This window comes from Exophiala aquamarina, assembly GCF_000709125.1.
Source record: "Exophiala aquamarina CBS 119918 chromosome Unknown aczIA-supercont1.30, whole genome shotgun sequence".
Taxonomy (NCBI): domain Eukaryota; kingdom Fungi; phylum Ascomycota; class Eurotiomycetes; order Chaetothyriales; family Herpotrichiellaceae; genus Exophiala; species Exophiala aquamarina.
Genome location: NW_013550558.1, coordinates 12,941 through 38,046, shown reverse-complemented (window position 1 = coordinate 38,046; position 25,106 = coordinate 12,941). Strand labels below are relative to the sequence as shown.

Sequence of the window (25,106 nt, the reverse complement as noted above, 5' to 3'; positions counted from 1 at the left end):
GAGTTAACTCGTATTTACGAATACTCGGTAATTACTCTCGTACTTACGAGATATAATAACGGAGCCTACGCCTATATAAAATAGGCCTATACTCCTTTACTTAGATAGATTTTAAGTTATTTAATAAGATAGAAAGCGACTATATATTCTACTCCTTCTTTCTACGGTCTTCGGCTACTTCTACTATAGATCCTAAACCTTATCTCCCGGATACTTCCTAACCTCCTTCTTTAATCTATTATAGAACGTATTCTTAAAGATATTATCGTTCGTATATTCTAGTTCCTTTATTAGCTTCTTAAATTCCGAATAATAATTAACTATATATCCTATTTATTTAAGGATATATATAGTACGAGAGGCTACTATAGCCTCGTTAATCGTACTATAGATCTATTTAATTATTACTTCGAACTACGTAAAGTTCCTAAAATATATCCTAGTTTTATTATCGAGACTAGAAGACTCGAGGTAGTCGTTCTATACTAGTTTAAACTAATAGAACGCTACTTCTTTAATATATATTACTACGAATATAACCTTATCTTCTACTCTAGTATACTTAGTTAGATTAAGCTTAAAGGTAGTCTTAAGTTATATAAGAAAGTATCTATAAGGGTTTTAATAGGAGCTTATTTAACTACTATAGGACCTATCTAATAAGGACGTTAAGCTAAAGGGGAGAGAGAAAGAAGTCCTACCGCTATCTAATAGGGAGATATAATCTCCTAGGGTAGGTCGCCCGGTATCCTAAGTAACTATTAGTATTATGTAATATCGTCCGGCTGTATAACTATACGGTCGAATCTAGGCATCGCTAGTTTAGTCTTAGCGTCGCTCGCTAAGATATCCATTAATGTCACGTAATATCGTTCGGCTGTACAACTATACGGTCGAATCTAGACGTCGCTAGTTCTTACTAAGACATCCTACGGGTTTAACCCGTGACAATATTAATCTACTATAGAAGAAGATAGAAAGTATTTCCTTTATTCGTACGATAGATAGATTTTCTCTTTTCTTTTTTCTCTTTAGCTTTAGAATCCTCGTTATATAGTAGTTAGACGAATTACTCTAAATTCCTAGCTAAACTCTAATACTAACTTTCCTATTTCCTTTAGGTACGAGTAGCTTATTCTTAGCGATCCTTCTAGTAACCTAGTTCGTAATATATAGTCCGACGATTAAATATTTCCTTTATTATTCTAGTTAATACTTTTATATCTACTCTATTAAGGAGTCCTACCTTAGTTAGAACTACTTATAGCTCGGATTATAATACGCCTCTCTATATCCTTTCTATTATCGAAAACCTCTCCTATAGTAGGCTCCTAACGCTAGAGAGCTAGTAGTATATTAACGTAGCGTTCGATAATAACTTTATAATACGTAACGTACCTAATTAGCGTCGTCTAAGGTATAGAATCGGTTATTTTAGCGCGTAAAAGAGGAGGGATTACGGAAATATTAAAAAGGCGTATATAACTTAGATAATTAAGTCGATAGTAAGGTCGTAATATAAAGAGACTATAAGGAATACGATAATATAGTAAAATTTAGTGTAGCTATAGCTATTTTTACTGTAGGAGTCTATCGACTTAGTAACCTTAGTGTTCGCTCGTATTTCCGTTCGCTCTAGCTATTCGATCTCCCGAGGTATTCCTCGAAATAGACACCTAACTTAAAGCTAGTTCGGACCGTTATTAGATATACTATAGCCACGGAAAGACTAAGTCTAGAATAATAGAGCATAGGAGAAGCAGGAGAAAATATATTCTAATAGGAAGGCAACGGGAGATCTATTAGGTCAAGGTAGGTAGGTATAATGCTTGGATTACGCTGTTGAATAAGTATATAAACCCCGCGCGGTAGGGAGGAGTATAGAGGAATTAGTAAGTAGTAGGGCTATATAGATATTTATTATATATAGGTAATATAATAAACGAAATTAAATATAATATAAAGCGAAAGGTAAAACCGATAAAGGTAAAGAGGTAGCGATGGATAATGTTAAGTACTTAGCGAAGCGTAAATCCGTATAAAATATAAAGGTACCGTTGAAAGCGAGCTAAATTAATAGAAGCCTTAGGCTACTCATCGGCTATATTATTATTGTCCGGAGGACAAGGTTTAGAATCTATAGTGGAAGTAGTCGAAGACCGTAGAAAGAAGGAGTAGAATAAATATATAGTCGCTTTCTATCTTATTAAATAACTTAAGATCTATCTAAGTAAAGGAGTATAGGCCTGTTTTATATAGGCGTAGGCTCCGTTATAATATCTCGTAAGTACGAGAGTAATTACCGAGTATTCGTAAATACGAGTTAACTCCTAGGATACTTAGAAATTAAGTTAAGTAATTTCTAATCCTATAGAATAGAATAGCGTTTTATAGAATCTTCCGTAAGGCTTAAGTATAGCCTTGCCTAATGGATACTACGTAATCCTAGCTTATATAAGCCTAATTACGTGAGTAGGCGTTGATAGGGTATCGCTTAGTCTTAATAGTTATTAGTAACTATAGACCTATTAATATCTTGAGAGGATACTATTATTTATAACCAGCCTAGGTATAATCGTGGAGATAGTATATTAAGAGTAGTATAGTAGTAATACACTATTTAATAGTGTTAAATTTCTTAGAGTTAAGTAGCATCGGGTTTACGGCAACTAGTGAACTTGGTAGATCATGGGACGAATATAAATCTTGAAGTCTCCCTTGGATGGATAGTGATAGGAAATTGATCGCGAGGCAGTAGTTGTCGAGACTAATAACCTATAGCTAGTGCTGAGGTCCCGTAGTATTCCTTTACTAGACAAAGGTTTCCTAGACTGCTTAATGAGATTCATCTCCGAGATCTCGCTCAATTTATAGGTTCACTTGAGCAAGATAGTATAACTCCTTAGGACGAGACAAGAGATAAAGCTTTGTTTCTACTGGCCGTAGGGTACGCGGGGTAACTAGTCCCACATTCACTACTAGTGCTAGTAGTTGACGGCTCTCGTGGAATCTCCAGCGGCAGGCAACCCTACACAAGCCTGTCGATCGGTAGCATGCTTCGTAGGGTTCCGTACTGAGGGCGAGTAAGGGAATAAAACGTCTGCAAACTTCCAAGCGGGGCGTGGGACGCACTGCTGTAGTTTTAGGAAGAATGGCTATATCTTCTAGCGAAGTATCCTTACTAATAGAACTATCCTTCATAGTTTAACTCCTAACTACTAGTATTCCTAGCATCCATCTGCTCCTCAAATTAGCCCGGAGGCTCCTCAACTTCCAAGAGGGTCCCAGAGGATTCTCTGCTTGTCCTGCCGACATCTTGTCTAGCGGATGTTAATTACGATCCTGTTGGTGGCGGATCTTCGTAGAGGTCATTATTATCGGGGGATGAGGCTTGACCATAAGTTTGGCCTTGACTAGCTGCCGTCTGTTGTTGCTGTGGTATTGGTGAGGGACTTGCATTCCAGTCAGCCACGGGCTGTAACAGCCTGTAATCCGGATCCATGGCCGAGGGAGCAAGAGCCATTGGAGGCTGTGAAGCTTCCAAACCACTATATGCTGGTGGGCTTGACGCAATATTGCGTGGACCTGGAAGAGAGCTCATGCTTTCCAAAGGCTGTTGACCCCCTTGTGAGTCAGGTTCAAAAGAGCAAATGCGATGACCCTTTATGCATGATGAGCACTTTCGGCCATGTGTGCCATCGCATATCCTACGCCGAACTCGACAAGTGGTACATTTCAAGTCTGAAGCTTGGCCACGGCTGATACGGGCAGTAGGTTCGTAAGAGCAAATATTCTTAGCCTTTTCACAAGGTGTACACCTTATACCAGGAATGCCATCACATCTTGTGCGCCGAGCTTGACATTTGTCACATTTTGCACTTGAAGATTGCGGGACTGGTCGAAGGGTCATTGCTGCCTGCTGTGGGGATTCCTCGGGTTCAAAAGAACATACACGACCTGCCCCTTTACAAGGTGAGCAGCGTTTGCCTGGTCTGCCATTACATCTGTTCGGCTGCGCGCTTAGTTGACAATAATTACATTTCGGCTTAAGATTTCGTTGACGTCGCTTCGGAGCAAAAGAGCAAGTGTTGGAATTCTTCACACAAGTTGAGCACTCTTGACCAGTTTTGCCATCACATCTCCTCTTTTGAATTTGACATGCTTTGCATTTTAGGCTTGGATCTTGAGCAACTCTAGTTAGCTGAGGAGGGTCCATTTGTAGTTGTATAGAGTCTGTTGGTCCCTGAAAAGGGCCCCGTGGTGGCTGAGGAACGGCCCCTAGCTGTTGAGGTGGTTGAATAGAGCTTATCGGTGGTTGAAAAGGGCCGCTTGGTGGCTGAGGAACGGCCCCTAGTTGTTGACCTCCACTGAGATTATTATAGCCGGTCGATAGCGATCCTTGTGGTATATCATCCTCGTAGGAGCAGTGGAGAGACTGGCGCGTACAAATCGAGCACCTTTGCCCGGGTAGACCTTCACATTTACGCGATGCCGCCCAACACTGGTTACATTTTGGTATAAATCGTCTAGATAATTCATTAGTCGAGTTGAATCGCTTTTTAGAGGCCATCTTAGTTGCCTAGATTAAGAGATTCAAGATATAGTAAGTATTTAAGAGCTTTTAAAATATAAAGACTAAGATTGTTATATATGTATATATATAGTAGAAGATTTAATGCTTAATATAGATTTACTATCTATTTATATTAGCGGAACTAGATCTCGAGTTTTACTTACTAAGATTGTATTAGGGTTCGCGAGGGTTAGCTAGTGGAGCTAGCTATGCGTAAGTACTTAGGGGCTAGAGAGCATAATAGATACCACAATATATTCCTTTAGTTTAGGGAGAGAATCAGTAAGCATAAAGTATTAAGACGTATTATATAGATTAGATAGTTAATGGGAGCGTTTTAGGCGAGATTATTAGCAGCGATTATGCTAAGGCGTAGACTTCGCACCTAATTTTATAGTAGTTTTACATCGGTTTACATTAATATTAATGAATAAGTATATATTTAACTATTACTTAATGAATCCTTAGTTACGCGCCTTAATTAGTCTTATAGTCGGTTACCTACGCCTTTTACCTCTAGTGAGTAGTAGGGGCGCTCTTAAGGTCGGTAGTAGAGCACTCGGTGAGGCCTTAGGTAAGGCCTTACGGCGTAGGTAAGGCCTCTTAGGCGTCCTTATAGGTAAAGATAGACCTATAGACCTTAGGGGAGTCTTAGGGATACTCTTAAGGACTACTTCTACTATAGTTTCTATAGTATTAATCCTTTCTTATAATCCTTAGGCCTTCGAGTTAATATCTACTTACTCTAACGTTACTTTTTACTCTATTAGCTAAGTTACTTATAGGCGCTGTTATTATAGAACTATCTATCGCTTCCGCCGCTCTTACTATATAGTCCTTTTATTAGTCGTAAGTACTCGCTCGTTAGTAGGTCTATAGCCGCCTCGACGAGCTAGAGAACCCTCTCTACGAGTATCTAGTAGATATAGAGGGGTTTACTATAGAGAGTAGCTACACTCTATCTAACGTAGAAGACTTTATAGTATAAATATTAGGTTATTCTCGATCTAGCGCTCCGCCTAGCCTTATTAGATATCTAACTAGTACTTCTACTTAGGGCCTAAAAGGCCTCGAACTATAGATATTTAAGCGATAAGTAAGGGTATTTAGTTATTAATTAAACTTAGTATAGGCTACTTAACTATATAGAAAGGCCTCTAGTTAGCGGAGTAAATTAAAGAGCTATTTAGCTACTAATATAGATAAATTATCGTTTTCGGTATCGGTAAATTCTTAATATAGGCCTTTTGTAGGTAATAAGCGTAGATAATACTAAAGCTTAGTAAATCCTTATACTTATAGTTATTTAACGGTGAGTCTACTTTATATTCTATAGTAATTTAAGTACCGAGAGTAGCCTATTAGCGCTTAAGGCGCTTAAGAGTAAATTTACTTATACTTCTACGAAGTAGATAAAAAGGTACGCTTTACGTAAGTAGTAAGTAGCTACCTACCGAAAAGGCCTTATCCTAGTCTATATCCTTAATAATTAAGTTGACCTTAATTATAAGTCGTTTTACTAACTCCTTATCTAATAATTAAGTATTTAATAGCTCCTTAGTAGCGGTATTAAGCTACGTAACGAGTTAGATTAGACAATTCGTAGACCTTTTATAACCCGAGCAAAAGCCCTATAGAGTTTTTAGTCCTTATAAAAACCTAATAGAGTTTATACTCCTATTAGATTAAGTCTTAGTAGCCTAAATTACTAAAAATAGATATTATTACTTAGATTATTACTATTTTTAGTAATTTTTTTCTATCTTTTAGTAACTCTTAGTAGCCTTAGTAGGTTTTAAACCCTATCCTCTATTTTTTAACCTACTTAAAATATCTATTAGGTTTTTAGCTACTTTAAAAACCCGATTAACTTAACTCTATTAGGTTAGGTTTCGAGTTTTTAACTAGGTTTAGCTTATCTCGTTACGTAGCCTAAACGATATCGTAGTATAACTTTACTCTTTAACTAGCGGTAAAGCCTAAATTAGCTAATTTTTATATATAGAGATATATAATCTTTTCCTCCTTTAGAACCTAAGTTTCGACTAAATATCTTATAAATTAAGGGCCGATAGTAAGGCCTAAAATACGTTAGTTCTTTATAAGTCTATAAATCGACTTTAAGGTAATATATCGCTAATAGGCGCTTTTATAAGTCGCTTTTATATCGTCTCCTAGAATACCTAATAACCTTATCTTTACGACTATCGCCTCGACGGCGTACTATATTAGGACTCGAGACGCTTATTTAGAAAAGGAAGAGAGAAGGGGCCTTAGTATAGGAGAATAAGTAACGCTACGTAAGAGAGTGTAGGTTAAGTATTAAGCGGTAGTTATAAGAGTATAGTTTATAGAAAGGAGGGCATTTTTTCCTTCTACGAGTTCGGCTATATAACGGTATAGCCTAAGTTTTAGTAGTAGTAACCTTTACGAATAAGGCTATTATAGCTTTATATACGTCTATTACGAAAAGTCTTAAAAGTATAGCCCTTTAGCGGGCTTAAAGCTATAGAGATCGATATCGTTACTATTTCCTCGCTAATATATATAAGTAAAGAGTATTATTCTAGTTATAGCTACTATAGTACTCGTTTTAATATCGATTAGTTCTTATTCTACGATTTTAGAAGAAAGAGAACCCCTAGTAACGTAGCCCTACTCCTTTATTCGACCTATAGGATAGGCGAGAATATATATCGATTTAATCTTAATATAGTACTAGTTATAAAACTACTATTTTACGTAAGAAAACGCCCTTAAAATCGACGTAGTTAAACCTTTACTTTAGTCGCTAATAACGACTCGCGGAAGTATATATATTAAGTAATAGGTTCGTAAGTCCTTAAGAATCGCTTAAAAAGACTAGAATCTTATACGAAGTACGAGATATTCTCGGACCTATTAGTTATATACTTACTAAGAAGCCTCTTAAAGTATTTCTAATAATTATTTCTTCTTCTAGGCGGCTCGTCCTTAAGTTATATAGTACTATTCTATAGTATAACTTCTAGAAGGATAAGTATCTATAGAGCTACGCTATATATTAAAGTTTTAGGAAGCGAACTAAGCTTTATATATATATTTCTTCGTATAAATAACTTAAGTTATAAATCGAGTAAAGAACTTACTTAGTATTTTTACTAGGAATTAAATTCTCGCTTCGTATATACTTAGCGTAACGAGTACGACTCTCGTACCTAGTATTCTACGTCGAGATCTTACGATTCGCCCTAGTACTTCGTACGAGATAATATTAGGTAATAGGTTCGTAAGTCCTTAAGGATCGCTTAAAAAGACTAGAGTTTCGTACGAAGTACGAGGTATTCTCGGACCTATTAGTTATATACTTACTAGGAAGCCTCTTAGGGTATTCCTAATAATATAGAATACCTTATTTAGTTAATTAAAGTAGTAATACTTAAGGTACTACTAAAAAAAGCTATATTATAATAAGATTAAATTAGTATATATCCTCGCCTATTCTATAGGTTAGATAAAGGAGTAGAGCTACCTTACTAGGAGCTCTTTCTTCTAGGACTATAGGAAAAGAACTAACCGATACTAAAACGAATACTATAGTAACTATAACTAGAATAATAATCTTTACTTATCTACGTTAGTAAAGGAATCGTTAAGCTATAGATTTCTATAGTCTTAAGTCCGCTAAAGAACTATACTTTTAAGACTTCTCGTAATAGATATATATAAAGCTATAATAGCCTTATTCGTAAAGGTTACTACTACTAAAACTTCGGCTATATAGTTATATAGCGGAACTTTTAGAAGGAAAATACTATTAATTCTATAAACTATATTCTTAGAACTACTCTTTAATACTTAATATACGCTCTCGTATATAATATTACTTATCTCCTTTTCTCTCGTCGCTTAAATTCTCTACTTTTCTCCTTATTTACTTATTCTTCTATACTAAGGCTCCTTTTCTCTTCTTTTATAACTAAGCGCCTCGAGCCCTAATATAATAGGATTAGAAATTACTTAACTTAATTTCTAAGTATTCTAAGAGTTAACTCGTATTTACGAGTACTCGGCTATTACTCTCGTACTTACGAGATATTACGACGGAGCCTACGCCTATATAATATAGGCCTATACTCTTTCACTTAGATAAACTTTAAGTTATTTACTAAGATAGAAAACTACGATATATTCTACTCTTTTAACTTTAGCTACTTCCACTATAGATCTAAACCCTGTCCTCCGGATAAAAGTAAACTAGCCTTCTTCGTTCGCTCCCATTCCTCACTCTGTCTACACCGTGTTAATTAATATATTATAAACCCAAGCCCGAAGAGACGCGTAGGGCTCTTATTTGCGATGAGGATACTACTTCTGCCCTCGCTAGAGATGGGGTCACTGCGTCCTGCTGTTCACAACGGTCGACGAATCTCAGCGTTCAGCTAGTTGCGTCAGCGGATACCGCCTTACTAACGGCTCCTATCGATGATCCAACCAAGATCGAGACGCTGATATTATCTCCTACCATCCATAACTTACAACGTCGCTAAGAGTAAAAATTGGGTGCCAAATAAGGATAGTCTCTTCACCAGTCAAACCTGCTTCGGAAATTTTGCTCGGAATCTAATCATATTCATTCAGGAGCTTTGAAGAGAGTGGCTCAACACATATCTACCGTGAATTCAAGCAATTAAACCAGCCCCGCGCCGCCACCACCACGAGCCCCGGACAAGGCCATAATGCGGGTCGTTTATTGGACCGCGCCATTATGCGAAGGACTATGCACGAGCTCTTCGTAAAAGTCATGGCTCGCGTATCGGCACGATATCGACAGTGCGGTCCGCTCAGCAATGACAGACCTAGTAGATCGTTGCCATGCTTTCGGTGTAGCTCTTTCTCCAGCTTACGCTGAATGCTTAACTTTATTCGCCGCTTCAACAGCGATTTTAAAGTCCTCGAGTAGAATGTCAGTGTCTTCAAGTCCCGCAGATATTCTGATTTGAGTGCGCTTTAAACCATACTTTGCTGCCCAATCTAACTCTGTTGCATATGTACACATGGTGTATGCAAATGCGAGAGTGAATGGAGCCCCGAGATGCACACTATTGTGTACATTGAGATTGTTGTAGAAAGCGATGGTTGTCGGAAGATCCTCAAGTTCAACACTAAAGAGGCAGCCATAGCCTGGAGTAAAGTCTGGTGTCGTGCGACGCATGAATTGCCGATAATGAACACCAGAGTCAATGACGGACGGGTAATGTACTTTGTGAACGGCGCTTTGAGGGTCTTCTGCGCACGAATGTAAATAGTCGACCAGACAACTGGCATTGTGGTTGAGCCGAATCGTCCGTGTTAGATAGTCGCGACTGTTTCGTTCGATGGCTTCCGCATCGGTAATGTAGAGCTCTGGAACGTAATGTTCGTCGAAGAGAGCTTTCAGTTCTCCATATCGTCGAGAAGCAGGATTGAGGACTACACTCCCTGCAATGGCATCTGCATAGCCATTGAAAGATTTTGTGAGGGAGGTGACGAGCATGTCAGTCATGTCCATGACATCGATATTTGCGAAGCTGCCGATTGTGTCATCAATGGCGAGAACTGTGTCGTATTCATCTGCTAGTGCACGAAGTCGCACAAGATTTGGGGTGACAAGGATCGGATTCGCCGGGAACTCTGCCCATATTGCTTGTACTTTCCGGCCATGGTCGCGTTCTTCGTTGAGAAAGATCTCTAGCGCATGCAAGTCATTATCGGTACCAAAGCCGAAAAATTTGTAATCTGAGCCAAATTCTTGGAACGCGGTTATTGTATTCATAAATGCCATACCGAAAAGAACAGTCGTGCCGTGATATAACTTGCTTAGATACGAATGCGGCTTGTAGATTGAAGCCATACCCGTGGGAAAGAAATAGTTGTCTTCCGTTGAAGGTCGTAGCTGCGAATCGGGATGCAATACAGCTCGTCTAAGGTAATGGATGATTCTCTGTCGTAAGACGTCATGAACGGATGCATTAAAACTCGACCTGGGTTGGTTGTCCTCCGAGAGTTCTACTTCCACAAGCTGATCGATGAAGGCCAGATTTGCTTCTGCAAATCGAGATGAAACGCCGACACCGGGCGTGCTCCAAAATCCCGAGACGACAGATAGGTTGTCCGAAGGAAAAACAACGGCATAGATTCGATCTTTCATGCGGAAGGCGCGGATCTGAATCTGGTGATACGCAACCGGCTTTTTGTTTGCTCCTTTGTTGCGCCTCGGCGATGTAGAATAATCGAGGCATTCTTTAGCCGATTGCAGCGAAGCAAACAAAAAGGATGCTTGATTTTCGAGACTTAGATGCTTCAAAATAGCCAAAGCAAGCTGCAGATCGCGTTAGCCGATTCAACCTTGGACTTTAAAGGTTTTAAGGTCAGAAGCCCACACTGGTAATGTCCCTATGTGGTTTCATTCGAGGATAAGCATTCTGAAAAGTTGCAATTACGGAACGTGAATCGGCAGCATATCTCTCCACGTTTTCCCATGTGGGCATGTGGACGGTGACTGAATGTCGGGGTGCGGGGGGGACGGCGTGGCCATAGGGAGTGGTAATTTTGGCTGACATGACTCGCATCCAAAGTGGTGCCTCTGGCGATGGTCAGGTCGGCAGCCGTTCGTCTCAGTGATGAAGAAGGAGTAGAAGCTCGAACGGGCCTACATATCAGAAGAGCGCTAGAGTTTCCTACGTATATGCCTAGGTACGAGCTAATTACGTGTGGGGCGTTGGTAGGGCGTGTTTTGACAACTTCTAGCACCAAACGAGACTAATTAATTACGCTTTATGTCATCCCAACACGGATACAGTGGTGGACAGCTTTTCGGATGCCTTGGAACTCTGGTGTCGCCTTCCACTGATTCCCCTGGATATATGGCGCGCTGCTTCTTAGCCGACCGTTCTGGACAAAGTTACCTTCAAGCTACTCATCCAAAGATCGTGGCATCTTTCTCCAGCACGTGACTTGGACGCTCGCTAACCATATGGTTGGCTACGGCAGTTTCACTGCCCCACGCCGGTCAAATTGATTTGCACATCTACATCCACGAACAATGTATTTGCTTCAATGGCTTCAATGCGGCTCAACGAGGCATAGACTTGAAGTGCATTAAATAAGGCAAAGTTCGAGTGGGTGATTCGCTAACGAATTAAAGATGCTGGCTTTCAGTTCCAAGCGGGGAAACTTTGTGATCTGCACCACAACCTCACATCAGCACGTCCCCCCTCATCCCACCACCTTTCTACCCGAGCACCTTCATTTGGCTACTGTTCTACCCATCTTCCAGACGTTTCCACTTCAATCCAACTTCTCTTTCCTATACCACCTGCTTTGCCACAGGCATGTTCCATTGGCGTCCTCAATCTCCTCCATCCGAATTTAGCCGTTATATATCTGCTGCGCGCTTCGTCAAAATTCCAGGATTCACCACTCGGCACGTGATAGTACCTTGTCCAAGGCATTGACCGCTGTCCGCCGTCTGAGACTAGCCGGGAAGATGGCATCAGGCACAACCCATGACCACAGTGCCTCCTGGACCGGTGACGACCCGCCGTCCGCGACAACTACGCACCTCGATAGAATCGATCTGTCCAGAGCGTCCACCGCACGGCTTCCTAGACTCGTGACCAAGGTCTTGCAACGGTGGTTTGCAGCGCACTTATCTCACCCTTATCCGACAGAACAAGACAAGAAGATGTTGCGGGAGCAGACAAATCTCAGTGCTCGACAAATATCCAATTGGTTTGCCAACGCGCGCCGTCGACATCCTGCGGGCTCTATCGACAAGCATGCGAGGTCGTCTGCAGGATCCATGTCTGTCCCCAATCTGGCGAGCACGGCGAAATGGCAGAACATGGGTCCCTTGGATCGCTGGCGCAACTCTCCCCCGGACCAGGAACCTGCACCATTGGACGCGATTGCGGCCGCAGTTCGTGATTCACACAACTTTGGGGACATGGGTCCCCCGTTGCCACCCAACTCTTTCAACGCACCAAGCCATCCTCCCCGTGCGTATTCTGATATATCATTTGAATCTTTAAGCTCTGCGAAGACCAGTCAATCGTCAAATTCTAAAGAGAGTGCCTGTTCGTTTGAGTCCAGCGCCTCAAATTCGAATTTGAGCCGCTCTTGGCATATTTCGCGTCGACGCCGACGTCGTTCTCTCGAGCATTTTCAACCGCCATCAAGAAACACTCAGAATGACTATAAGGCACGTAGATTTCAGTGTACATTTTGCACAGACACATTCAAGTCAAAATATGATTGGACACGCCATGAAAGCACCTTACACCTCCTTCTTGAGAAATGGGTTTGCTGTCCTCAAGGCCCAATCTGCTTTGGCCAAGTTTCGCGTTGTGCTTTCTGTGAAGCCCCGAATCCCACCGCCTCCCATCTACAATCACACAATTACTATGAATGTGCGGCAAAGCCTGCAGCTCAACGAATTTTCGGTCGGAAAGACCACTTGCGGCAACACTTACGTCTAGTTCACAGAGTTGAGCGTATGACAGACTCGATGGCTGCATGGAAGAGCATGATTACTTGGGTGAATTGCCGTTGCGGCTTCTGTGAAGAGCGATTTGTCAGTTGGTCTGATCGCAACGACCACATTGCGGAGCATTTCCGGGAGGGAACATCTATGAAGGAATGGAAAGGTTGTCGCGGGTTAGATCCGGAGATAGCCTTGCTCGTCGTGAACGCCATGCCACCATATTTGATTGGCGGTGAGAGGAGTGAGTTCGAGCCATTCAGCGCCTCACGAAACGTGAACGGAGCGACAAACTCTGATGGACATGTACGGAGAGGGCCTACAGGCTTCGAGTCGCTAACCGCACGCCTCGGCGACTACGCGATGCGAGCCATGAGAGACGGTGTCGTCGTCACTGACGAGACCGTGCGAAGACAGGCACGAGTAATCATGTTCGGAGACGACGACGCTTGGAACCACACCCCGGCCGACAATGCCGAATGGCTGCGATTATTCAAAGAAGGAGTCCGTCTGCAGTCGGCCACCATCCCGCCCCCGACGCAGTTTGACGAATATCCCTTGCTCCCTTCCAAAACCCCAAAGGTATTGCAGGCATGTGCTTTTGGAGATGCAGGTGTATCGTTACCAACGCCGCTTGACTCTACATCGCTACCTCCAGAAGTATCGTCGCCTTTCGGAGGAACAGACATCATCAACGATCTGCTCTCACCATATATGGTCAACGAGGGTTTGGATTTAAACAATCTGCCTTTGTGCTGGCAAACACCGGAGTGTTTAGCTGAGTTCAGCCAGTTGTCTCCTACACGGGGTAATCTGAAGCCTATAAATTTTCGCGCCAATGGCACCAGTAATTGTCCACCTAGTGCATTTCGGGCTGGAATACAACGATCCGATAACTTTGGAGTTGTGTTCCCCGTTTCAGCACGGGATATTCAGGCCGGGACGCAAGACCCCTCGCCTTCAGTTACAGATGCCTGTGGCTCTGGATTTTCCGAATGGACCAGCGTGGACGACCTGGTCTTTCCTTTTGATTTGGGTCTGTCTTAGAAACCAAAGTGATTGCCCATACCAGTACTGTGGGAAGAGAGCCACACCTTACACAAGCTTTCTACATCACCTAACAAAGCCCGGAGTTGACAATTGGATTCTGGAGCGCGGTTATGCTTGAATATTCATAAACCTCCGAGATAGAGTTTGGATTTTAGCACTGTGATCCCAGTTGGTTCTGTACAAATCTGGTGCTACCAGTATTAGTACTGGACCCAAGCTATTGCCCGGCAAATATTTCCAACCCGACAGGACATAGAACAGAAAGTTGTCAATCGTTCCCACAACATGCCAACCCAGAGCGTCACGCTTGTCAACAGCCGGGAGTTTGCCACACCTAGCCAGATTTGTCGTTGTGATGAATGCCCACATGTCGATTCGCGCCCTATTCGTAGGCCCTAGGCACTATAGTACTAGCGCATAAGTCGTAGCCTAACCTCCAAAACAGTGGAGCTTAGTCATCACAGGTATTTGGTTCTACGTCATGAAATAAAAGATGAATTTCTACAGTACCCGACTCGAGAATCTCTAGATTTTTCAATAGCCGCAAACATAGCCACTCTTCTCAATAATGACCGATCCGAAGCAACGGGTTCTGGAGCAGCCCGGTCGCTTGGTATCGCATTTCCAGAAGAGGTGATCAGTATTCTATGTCATGTCTCCGGGGGGTTCTACAAGGCTGACCTGAAACAACAGAGACCTAAAATCCCCAGCGGACCAGAATGCAGGGTGGCAGGAGCTATGGGACTCGGACCAAAGCGACCTCTGGGACCGAGGAAAGCCCTCGCCTGCCCTCGTCGATTTTGTCGAACAAAAACTTCATCAATTTCTGCCGCAGAAACCTGATGGACGACGTTTGAAGGCATTGGTGCCGGTACGTCTAAATCCATATCATCCCTGTGGTGCCACAGCCACTTTCTTCATGAAATCGGAGTAATCCTGATGCTGACCCAATTTTTCTGAATATTAGGCATGTGGGCGGGGATATGACGTCCTCATGCTCGCCCTACATGGCTTAGATGCCTATGGCCTCGAAGTCTCGCAGACCGCTGTGTCGGCAGGGAATACGCATGCAAAAGCTGAACTGACGAATCCATCAGCGCAAAACTTCTCAGACCCGGAGAAGCGACCTTCTGTCGAACAGGGTAATGTTAAGTTTGTGGTTGGGGACTTTTTCAAGTCAGATTGGGTGGGAGAATGTCAGCAGGAGAAAAGTACACTTAAAGGTTTTGATCTGATCTATGACTATACGGTAAGGTTCTCTTTCTTCGTCTTCTTTCTCGCCTCGGCCAAATACGAAAAGATGTGACCACCATGACTGATTCACCCAAACCTTAAACTTACAGTTCTTATGTGCCATTCCCCCTACGATGCGACAAGCCTGGGCGCGACAGATGCAGGAGCTGTTATCCCCCACAGGGATCTTGATCTGCTTGGAGTTCCCACTGTACAAAGATCTTGATGTCGTGGGACCGCCTTGGGGTCTCAAAGGTGTCTACTGGAATCTGCTTGCTAAAGGCGGAGATGGGATTCTCCTTGGCACTGAATCGAGTGGTGAGGTGCAGTCCGTACAGCACGGCCCATTTAAGAGAGTGCTTTATTATAAACCAGAACGGTCATATGAGCAAGGTCGAGGAATGGACATGGTCAGCGTCTGGAAGATCTCTTAGATTGTTAAGTTCGGCGGTCTGAGAAAGGAGCACATTTGGATCTACAACTAACCACAAATTCTGAAAAATGGCTGCACCCTTTTGTATCCATTTGACCTCTAAAATCATCCGGTAATTAGAACAAAGCTCCCCAGCACTGTGTCCGTTGGCTAGCCTCGTATGGTAAGATGCCATCATTGTCCGGAATGTCTTCTTTAGCCCCTGCAGAAAGGAGAAACATGGCTATTTCTGCATATCTATAACGATATGCGAGGTGTAGCGCCGTCCAACCGTGAAATCCTCTATAATTGATGTCTACGCCTAATCTCGTCAGGCGTCTGACGATATTGAGATGCCCATATCTGGCTGCCAACATAATTGGCGTCCATCCAAGAGCAGATTGCTCATTTATATCTGCCCGCAAATGAAGAAGGACGTTGATCGATTCTAAGCAGTTTCCGCGAGTCGCGGCGTGGAGTGCTGTCTCCCCGGCAGAATCTCGACTGTCCACTGCAACTCCCAAATCCAACAGCCACCGCACACAGTTATGTAAACACAACCTTGCCGCTCGGTGGAGGTGGGATGAAGAACCAGCTTTTCGAAGATTTTCTAACACCACCTGTTGGAAGGCATGAATACAAGACTTGTTATTTTGCCACGATGTTAACCGTAGTGCGAAGAGATCATGTTTACTCAAACCCTGGCAGACGTCAGCGAAGGAAAGAACCTAGGAGCTGTTAATAGATCAAACCTGAAGGATCTGTGCTATGATCTCTTGCGGCAGGTCGAAAGGGTTATTGTCCGTCATTTCACCGATATATAATAGAATCTCACTACTATGGATGAACAAACCTGCTATTTAGGTAGCGAGTTATGCTGGGATATCAGGCACTACGCGGCAAGTTGTCAAGTTGCGCCCTACACTAGAAAGAAACCATCCACCATTCAACACCCTCATATGGACTGTCTTTCTTTGTTTCAACGGTGTTTTGTTCAATCGATCTCTGAACAGATGGTTCCGCGGTGACGATGGGCACAGGAGTTGTCGCCAACTCTCTCAACCAACTTCCTTACAACAGTCGATGGCTCGCCGCTCCATTGGCTGTCCATCATTGTCTTCGCATTGAGCTTGGTGGTATTCCTCTCGCTGTCATCATATTCGCGACGCGGTATACATTGTGGCCTAAAATATATTTTCCTATAACACGAGTTCCTTATCATTCCCTCTTTTTGGGTGCAATACCAATTGTTTGGACAATTGTTAACATGTGTGTTGATGTATGCCTTGCTATTGGAGGAAGAGACTTAACTCCCTTTGGACATACGCTCCGCGATGTATGAAATCCCTGTCCTCTTCAATTCTATGGACTCTGTTCTAGTTTATATAGACATTCCTTAAGTACTTGACCTCCAGGAGCCCCTTTTCCATGATTTCAAAGCATTCCAAATGCTAATACAGTGGCGTTTTCATGAATCAAGACAGGAGGTATTCTGGTCCGGCCCGTATAGTTTAGTATCCGTATTTGCTAGTGCGGTCATGTGTTAGTAGTATTAGTATGCGCTAGTTGAGAATCTTGGCTCCAACAGGTTCGGCTTGGGCCGATTGGGTAGCACAGATGGCTTGGGCCTTGTGAATCGTCAACTCGGTCATCGCGGCAGCCGTCACGCTCCTACTCCTCTATTCTAAGTATATCAAATAATCATTTGCCGTCTCGTGATTTAGTGTTTGATCATTCTACCAGCATAACGCGGACGAAGAGCTACGGTTGAATAAATAAATGACGCACAGCACATGCCTATATCCAGCACTGTTGTCGCCGGTGGTACCGGAAGTTTGGTGATGAACGTCCTCCCGAACGGTCAACACACATTGTGGACGATCACCGCAAGCTATGTATTGTTTGGGTTAGGCCTGCCAATGGCGGTGACCATCTTGGCTATCCACTACCAGCGTCCCACATTGCACAAATTGCTGCCGCGCGAGGCTGTAGCAAATGTATTCCTGCATGTATTCCTGCCTCTCTCAACCGACCAATCCACCATCATGCGGCTCGGTGTCGCTGCTCTCAAAACATTTCCTTCAACTAACACACTGGACGAGATGGCGGGACCTATTGCATATGTCGTTGGCTGGATAATGGGTATGATTCCGTGGCTTGAACCTGTTGGAGAGTAGCTCCCCAACATTCAAAAGAGAATATGGAATCTTTTCAGTTCGAGGATTCTTGTGTCAAATAGCTAATGCAACTCATTAAGCCTTTTTGTTCTTGACCGAGCGCCACTCCATTCCCAACGCACCTAATTGGATAATGCACGATAGGGCAACTGATAGGTAGAATGTTTGCGTCATTGCATTGTCAATACTGAGAAATTACTCCTTCAAGATTATTTGGCTTGATATGAGAGCTCAACTTAATCAGACCATCGCGACTCAGAGACGAGAAATCCACGTCTGGAGCGTAATTTTTGACGTTGTCGGCAAGTTTTTGGGTGAACAAGGTCTGTGCAATGGCAACAGATACGGCAGGATCAATCCCCTGAGCGAATTGAATAACGGCAATTCCAATCGAAGCGTCCTTTTGGGACAAGATGGTCTGAACTGCCACCTGCGGACCTTGAAAGCCAATGCCGACACCGAATCCCAACAATTATTGATAACAGATGAGGCTGGCAACTTTTGCATCGACTCCCAAGGTAGGCATCAGCCCAGCAGCAGGTGGAGCGACAATGCTCGTCAATAGCATGAACGGATTGTAGTATCCGATGAGGGATGTCAGCACGCCGGAAGAGGCCACAGAAAGGATCAGTGCGACAACTGATGGGAGGACCATGACTCCAGACATTGACGCCGTCAGACCTCTCACCGTCTGGAAATAGATGGGCATCTACAATCGTTGGTCGATATGCAAATCATACCTAGAATGTAGATAGCCCATGATGTTTTACAAAGAGCCTACAAGATCTGTAGAGCTGAAAAGGGCAATACCTACATAATATTCGATGATAGACAATGCGGCATTATTGGAGCAGCTAAACAGGAAGCCAAATATAATGTTCCGCCGAGAAATGATCCGAGGTTGCAGCGTCGCCCGGTCTTGTCTCCGGCATTGAAGCCAGGCAGACAGAAGTAGAAGTACGGCGAAGAAGCAAAAAACTGCAACGATAGGTCTGTCTACCCATCCATACTTGGTGCCGCCCCGTTGCAAGCCCAACATGAGCGAGGTAATGGACGGGACGAAGAACGCCATACCGAGCAAATCCAATTGCTTGAGGTTCTCGCCGATTTTAGATGTCTGTCCTGGTTGGCGTTGGTGCTGAAGAAGAAAGCCACGATAACGAAGGTTGCTCCGATTAGAGGTAATTCCACATAGAAGCACCATCTCCATGACAAGCGATCCGTGATTATACCACCTATAAGAGGTACCGATAATGAGGCAACCGCCTCGGTGGCGCCACCGAGGCCAGCGAAGATAGATCGTTTTGACAAGGGGAAACTTAGTACGGTCACGCTGGAAGACCTTTAGAAGGAGACCATTTTAATTAATATCTCGAGGGTTTGGTTGACTCACGAGAATGCACCCGCAATCACACCTGCGGTCGCTAGGCCTGTAATTGCCCTTCCCACGATGAAGAACGACGATGTGGGTACTAGTGCGCATACCAAAACGCCGCACTCGAAGATGACCAAGGCAATTAACAAGACATTTTTCGCGAAAACAGGAATTGGAACGAACTAGCGGTTAGCCGACTAGACGATTGTCAGTCTGGCCGCCCATGCGAGGACTTTATCAAGACGAAAACTCACTATACCGAGGTATACCAACCAATGTCTGAAATTGTCCCGAAGTGCTTCGTCATCGTGGGAACCGCTGTAGCCTGCATGGTGTTGTCCTACCACAACTTCATCAACTGAGGCCGACGACAAGAATTCCGAATATTCACTTACAAGTCCTACGATCGTGAACGCAAGTAGCAGAGCCACGACAATAGCCACGACATCTCTACAGATGGATACAATGCAGCGTCCGCCGAGATATCCTCCTGGAATGCTGTTGGCTGTTCGGAATGAGTGAGAGTAGTTTCCCCGGGCTTAGAGAGCGACACTTCTGATATGGGAAAGTGTCGTCCTTGTTAATCTCGTCCCGAGTTTCCGGATCTGCATTGCGGATTTCATGAGGAAGTTGATTCATTAGTAGAAGAATCAAAGACAAGTCTCCCTTTTCTGTAGCTTTGATATGTTCAATTAGGGCGTATTTGCAGTTTCTATGCAGAGTTCGTGGAGACCAGGAAATCAAGTGAGCGGTGAGTGTTCACGATTTTTCTATCAATGCTCCGATAGTCTGCCACAGTCCCATTCTGCGCCCTACGGTTGGGCGGATCGGATAATTAATTGTCGAAAGCAGACTTGATCCAACAGGGCTGTGCCAAGCTTTTGGGGCCAACAAACCCCCTCGCAATGTACGGACTGACTTGGTTAGACTTGAGTCTCGATCACACTGTCCCTCACTCTTGCTCCTCCCAAACTTCCCCCACTCCGTCCCTCACCCAGCTGCTTCAAGCCACAGCCTGGTAACTTTACCTCTTCACTTACCGACGACGGGATGGCCTCACCTTCTCGCCCACAGTGTCGACGCCGTGTATGCCAAGTCAAAGCGATTCAGGGCCACCGAGTCGCCTGCTGCGACGGTACAGTCCAGAAATCCCAGCAAATTGCGCCACCGTGCTGACGACAATCAGAAAAGTGTCTCAGCCGAATTGCTCACCGTAATTGCATCAACTCATCCTGCTCTATCGACCATGGGGCTAGGCCTACATTTGACGGTGTGTCTACTATGTATTTATGCCAGAAGCAATCGCTGATACTTTCCCACAGCCCAGAGTGCTACATCTGTCTCTGATACCGAACCCACACCCTGCGATAGCCATCTCAAGAAAGCCTTCGACCGATATGAACTCTTGTTGAAGGATCTCCATTGCCTTTGCAAAGATTTGATTGCGCTGGGCGAGAAGTCGTGCTGTCTTGAACCTACCTCTAGTCAGACTAGTCTTATCTCGACCAAGGCCTCTGAAGACATCCAGAATAATGAATTGGCTCCCAAAGCGGGTACTGCGAATGCTAAGGGTTGCAAAAAGAGCTGCTGTGGCGACTCGACTCCAGGAGTCAAGGCACTCAGAGTGGCCACCAAGACCGTGACTGCAAATGAGAAGGGCTGTACGAAGAACTGCTGTGGAAGCCCGACTCCAACAGTCAAGGCGCCCACCTTAACTGCTGCTGATCATACAAAAAGGGATTGTTGTGCAAAAGCTATCCCCACAGCTGCCCCGGCTAGTCCTACGGTTGATCCGAACCCCGCCGTAAAGAGTTGCTGTAAAGTCTCTACGGAGCCGACCCCAAGCGTTCTACAAGATTCCTGTGGCCGTGATAACCAGTTCACTCTTTTAGGATGTGAAAGTTCCCGCGATGTGCCTCCGAAAAAGGCATGTTGTCGCAAACATGACGAAGAACTGAAGAAGACCTGCTGTAGCAAAGACGGCGAAGCGCCGAAAATTCCCACCCTCGGAGCAGTGCACGCCGATGCTTATCATCCGAAAGGGGCGGTCGTTCAATGTTCGTGCACAGCCAAGACTGGGTGTTGCGAGACCGATGAGAAGTCTGAGACTCCGGTGTCGTCCATCGCTCAAATAACTGGAGGAAACGATAAGCATATAGGAGGGCTCTCCCGCAGCGTGGACTTAGAAAAAGGCATAGGCGGACTCGAGCACCTAGTTATCAGCGTGCAAGGTATGACGTGTACAGGATGTGAGACCAAGCTCTACAAATCTATTCTGGCCCTTCCTGGTGCTTATAATGTTCGTACCAGTCTGGTAAGGGCGGAAGCAGAATTTGATCTCGATCTGGAAGCGTCCAAGGGCACTGTCGAGAGTACTGTTCAGACTCTGGAAAGCATGACCGATTTCGCCTGCAAACAGGTTATTCGTCGCGGTGGTATTCTCGATGTTATCATCGCAGGCGCAATCCAGCCCTTTCTGAATCAGGAGCTCCCCGAAGGTATCCAGAAGATTCTCAAATCAGGCGACCACGAGGCTCAGATCATCTATGACCCTCGTGTCATTGGCGCTAGAGACATCTCTCGCGAACTCCTTGGCCCGCAAGACGCCCTAGCTTCCCTCAAGCAAAGTGCTATGAACGCCAGTAGAAGGAAGTTTTTGGTCGCCCTGTGGTTGACAATCTTCTCCGCCATCCTCACAATCCCTGTCCTTGTCCTGGCGTGGGCTCCTATACCTGAGCACAAAATCACCTACGGGGCAGTTTCTCTTGCGTTGGCCACGATCGTGCAATTTGTTGTTGCGGGCCCATTCTATCCGAAAGCGCTCAAAGCCCTGTTCTTCGCACGAATGATCGAAATGGATCTTCTGATTGTCATCAGCACGAGTACAGCCTACGTCTTCTCGATCATTGCATATGCTTGCATGGTCAGAGGTCAGCCTCTTGAGGTCGAAAGCTTCTTTGAGACGTCCACGCTTCTTATAACGCTGATCATGTGTGGTCGTGTGGCCACCGCCTACGCTCGCGACAAGGCAATTGGATCTGTCAGTGTTGATTCTCTACAAGCTGCGACAGCGACTATTCTCGACGAGAAGGACCAGGAAGAGACAATTGATTGTCGTTTGCTTCAGTATGGAGACATCTTCAAGGTCTACCCAGACATGATAGTTCCAACAGATGGGACGGTTTTCTCTGGTGGTACCGAGGTGGACGAATCGATGGTGACTGGAGAATCCGATCTCGTTCCTAAGAGCATTGGCTCTCCATTGATTGCTGGCTCAGTCAATAGAACGGGCACTGTGACCGCCCGGTTGACCCGACTTCCCAACGAGAACACTATCGCCAACATTTCAGACATGGTGAATGAGGCAAATTATTCAAAACCGAAAATCCAGGAGATCGCAGACCACGTCGCGGGATATTTCGTTCCAACCATACTTGGAATCACTGTTGCAGTCTTTGTAATCTGGATCGCGATTGGCAAAACTATTCAAGGAAGAAGCAGCAATGACGCAGTTGTCAATGCTCTTACGTACGCACTGTCGGCCCTTATTGTCTCATGCCCCTGCGCCATCGGCCTAGCAGTCCCCATGGTCGTTGTCATAGCTGGTGACGTTGCCGCGAAGGACGGCCTCGTCTTTCGCACCGGCGAAACAATCACCAGCGCCAGAAAGGTTTGTCATGTCATCTTTGACAAGACTGGCACGCTAACGCAGGGGAAACCCATTGTCGTCTCTGAGATATGTCTAAATGGGCCAATTGCAACTTCTAGGGCTCTCACCCTAGCTCTTACTAGGGAGAACAAACACCCCATATCTGCCGCTGTCGCGGCATACCTAATAGAAGGAGATGTTGAACGGATTGGGCTCTCAGGGCTCACTGCCGTTGTAGGCAAGGGCGTGGAAGCGAATATTCCGGAGACAAATGTGAAGGTTCGTGGTGGCAATGTCAAATGGATCGGTGCCGAGGACAATCTTGAAGTTCAGGATCTTCTTTCTCAGAAACTCACCGTGTTTTGTGTCCGTCGAGGTCCAACACTCATCGCAGCGTACGGACTCCGAGACACTCTTCGTCCAGATGCAGTACAGGTTATATCAGAGCTTAGAGCTCGAGGGGTTGAGATCTCCATTGTTAGCGGTGATGAGGAAAACGCCGTCCGTGCGGTGGCCGATGAACTGGGTATTCCAGCTGTCAACGTCCGTTCTCGATACTCTCCAGGGGACAAAAAGAAATATATCGAAGACCTTACTACATCTAGCCTCAAACATTTAATCACGCTCTTCATTGGAGATGGCACGAACGATGCTCCCGCACTCGCCCAAGCCAGCATTGGCGTTCACGTCAACAATGGGACTGAAGTAGCCAGATCCGCGTCCGACGCCGTTCTTTTGACGCCGTCGCTCCAGGGCATCCTGGCCCTGGTGGATCTGTCCAAGGCGGTGATGCACCGGATCAAGTTCAACTTCGGCTGGTCGTTCACCTACAACACTATCGCCATCTTGTTGGCTGCTGGTGCTTTTGTGAATGTACGCATCGAACCTGCGTATGCCGGGCTCGGGGAGCTCATCAGCGTGTTCCCGGTCATTTTGGCAGCGCTTCACTTGAAGTGGCGTTGATACCGTCTCAACTTCTGAAGTGATCTCGCTGGGATGTCCTCGTTCAACTTAGGATGGCCCCGGTCCTGTCGTTCAACAAGTGGTATCGAGATCGCTCTGATTCCGTCGCTCATGTTCTTCATCACCATTTTTGTTCTTGCTACTGGGCTTGTTTCGCCCATTGACATAGTCATTCTTACCGAATCTACCGCTGTGCAGGGCAGAGTTGTCCAGTTCCTGAATTCTGCTAGTGTAGTTGGGCTAGATGGCTCTATATATATTTCTTTCTAGGTTGTTTAGATTCTCGATCCAGCATATAAGCAAACAAGTAGATTTGGCCCACCAAGGTCGCGATCGAATAGGAAAGTTGCTCCGTACTGCTGCAGGTATTGCTGGCGTTTCCTGATCAACTTCAGTTCTTCAAGGTTGCCTATGTCCACCTACTATATCAGGTTCGAAAGTAGCTGGCTTTTAGTAGGCTTCATGAAAGCGTTCTTGGATCTATCTATTACGAACTAGGTCACGGATGAGGTCGCCAGGACAGGCACCCCGCGTTCTAAGGGACAGTATAAGGAAGGTCAGCCGGTGGAGAACGAGGCTGCATTACGTAACTAGGGGCGGCTATATTAGTATTGATTAGGGCTCGAGGCGCTTAGTTATAAGAGAAGAGAGAAGGGGCCTTAGTATGGGAAAAATAAGTAAGCAAGGAGAAAAGTAGATAAGTAAGAAAGTATAATAAGAGGACGGAACAAGGAGTAACGAACGTATAAGAGTATACGTTAAGTATAAAATAGTAGTTATAAGAATATAGTTTATAGAATTAAGAGTATTTTCCTTCTACGAGTTTAACTATATAACTATATAGCCTAAGTTTTAGTAGTAGTAACCTTTATAAATAAGGCTAGGCTACGTAATAGGTTAGGATAAACCTAGTTAAAAACTCGAAACCTAACTTAATAGGATTAAGTTAATTAGGTTTTTAAATCGGGTTAAAAAATAAGAAGATAGGGTCTAAAACCTAATAGGGCTATAAATAAAAAATAGAATATTATAAAGTATATAAAATATTGTAATAATAGGTACATCTATATTTTAGACCGGGTAGCCTAGTAAGCCCTAGGCTACCGTAGGCTCGTAGCGCTAGGCTGCAATAGATGCTTATCATGAGCTTATAGGGTAAACCTTAATTCCTATA

The 25,106-nt window shown here is 44.4% G+C and overlaps 6 protein-coding genes across 6 annotated transcripts; 4 read left to right on the top strand and 2 right to left on the bottom strand.

Annotated features, from left to right (window-relative positions):
* Positions 1 to 9,455: 9,455 nt before the first annotated feature.
* Positions 9,456 to 10,742, bottom strand: A1O9_12879 (uncharacterized protein; the record flags this gene model as incomplete). Its single annotated transcript, XM_013398199.1, has 1 exon — positions 9,456 to 10,742. The coding sequence occupies one exon, from the start codon at positions 10,740 to 10,742 to the stop codon at positions 9,456 to 9,458; it is 1,287 nt and encodes a 428-aa protein (XP_013253653.1).
* A 1,338-nt stretch (positions 10,743 to 12,080) lies between these two features.
* On the top strand, positions 12,081 to 14,120 carry A1O9_12878 (uncharacterized protein; the record flags this gene model as incomplete). Its single annotated transcript, XM_013398198.1, has 1 exon — positions 12,081 to 14,120. One exon carries the CDS (start codon positions 12,081 to 12,083, stop codon positions 14,118 to 14,120), a length of 2,040 nt encoding a protein of 679 aa, XP_013253652.1.
* A 997-nt stretch (positions 14,121 to 15,117) lies between these two features.
* On the top strand, positions 15,118 to 15,790 carry A1O9_12877 (uncharacterized protein; the record flags this gene model as incomplete). The annotated part of the gene is made up of 2 exons (XM_013398197.1): positions 15,118 to 15,372; positions 15,467 to 15,790. The coding sequence occupies 2 exons, from the start codon at positions 15,118 to 15,120 to the stop codon at positions 15,788 to 15,790; spliced, it is 579 nt and encodes a 192-aa protein (XP_013253651.1).
* A 1,753-nt stretch (positions 15,791 to 17,543) lies between these two features.
* On the top strand, positions 17,544 to 17,924 carry A1O9_12876 (uncharacterized protein; the record flags this gene model as incomplete). Its single annotated transcript, XM_013398196.1, has 1 exon — positions 17,544 to 17,924. A coding segment is annotated over one exon (381 nt), but the record flags the coding sequence as incomplete, so codon positions are not given.
* A 493-nt stretch (positions 17,925 to 18,417) lies between these two features.
* A1O9_12875 (uncharacterized protein) lies at positions 18,418 to 19,155 on the bottom strand (the record flags this gene model as incomplete). The annotated part of the gene is made up of 2 exons (XM_013398195.1): positions 18,418 to 18,654; positions 18,760 to 19,155. 2 exons carry the CDS (start codon positions 19,153 to 19,155, stop codon positions 18,418 to 18,420), a joined length of 633 nt encoding a protein of 210 aa, XP_013253649.1.
* A 1,411-nt stretch (positions 19,156 to 20,566) lies between these two features.
* A1O9_12874 (uncharacterized protein) lies at positions 20,567 to 23,932 on the top strand (the record flags this gene model as incomplete). The annotated part of the gene is made up of 2 exons (XM_013398194.1): positions 20,567 to 20,590; positions 20,648 to 23,932. 2 exons carry the CDS (start codon positions 20,567 to 20,569, stop codon positions 23,930 to 23,932), a joined length of 3,309 nt encoding a protein of 1,102 aa, XP_013253648.1.
* Positions 23,933 to 25,106: the final 1,174 nt, after the last annotated feature.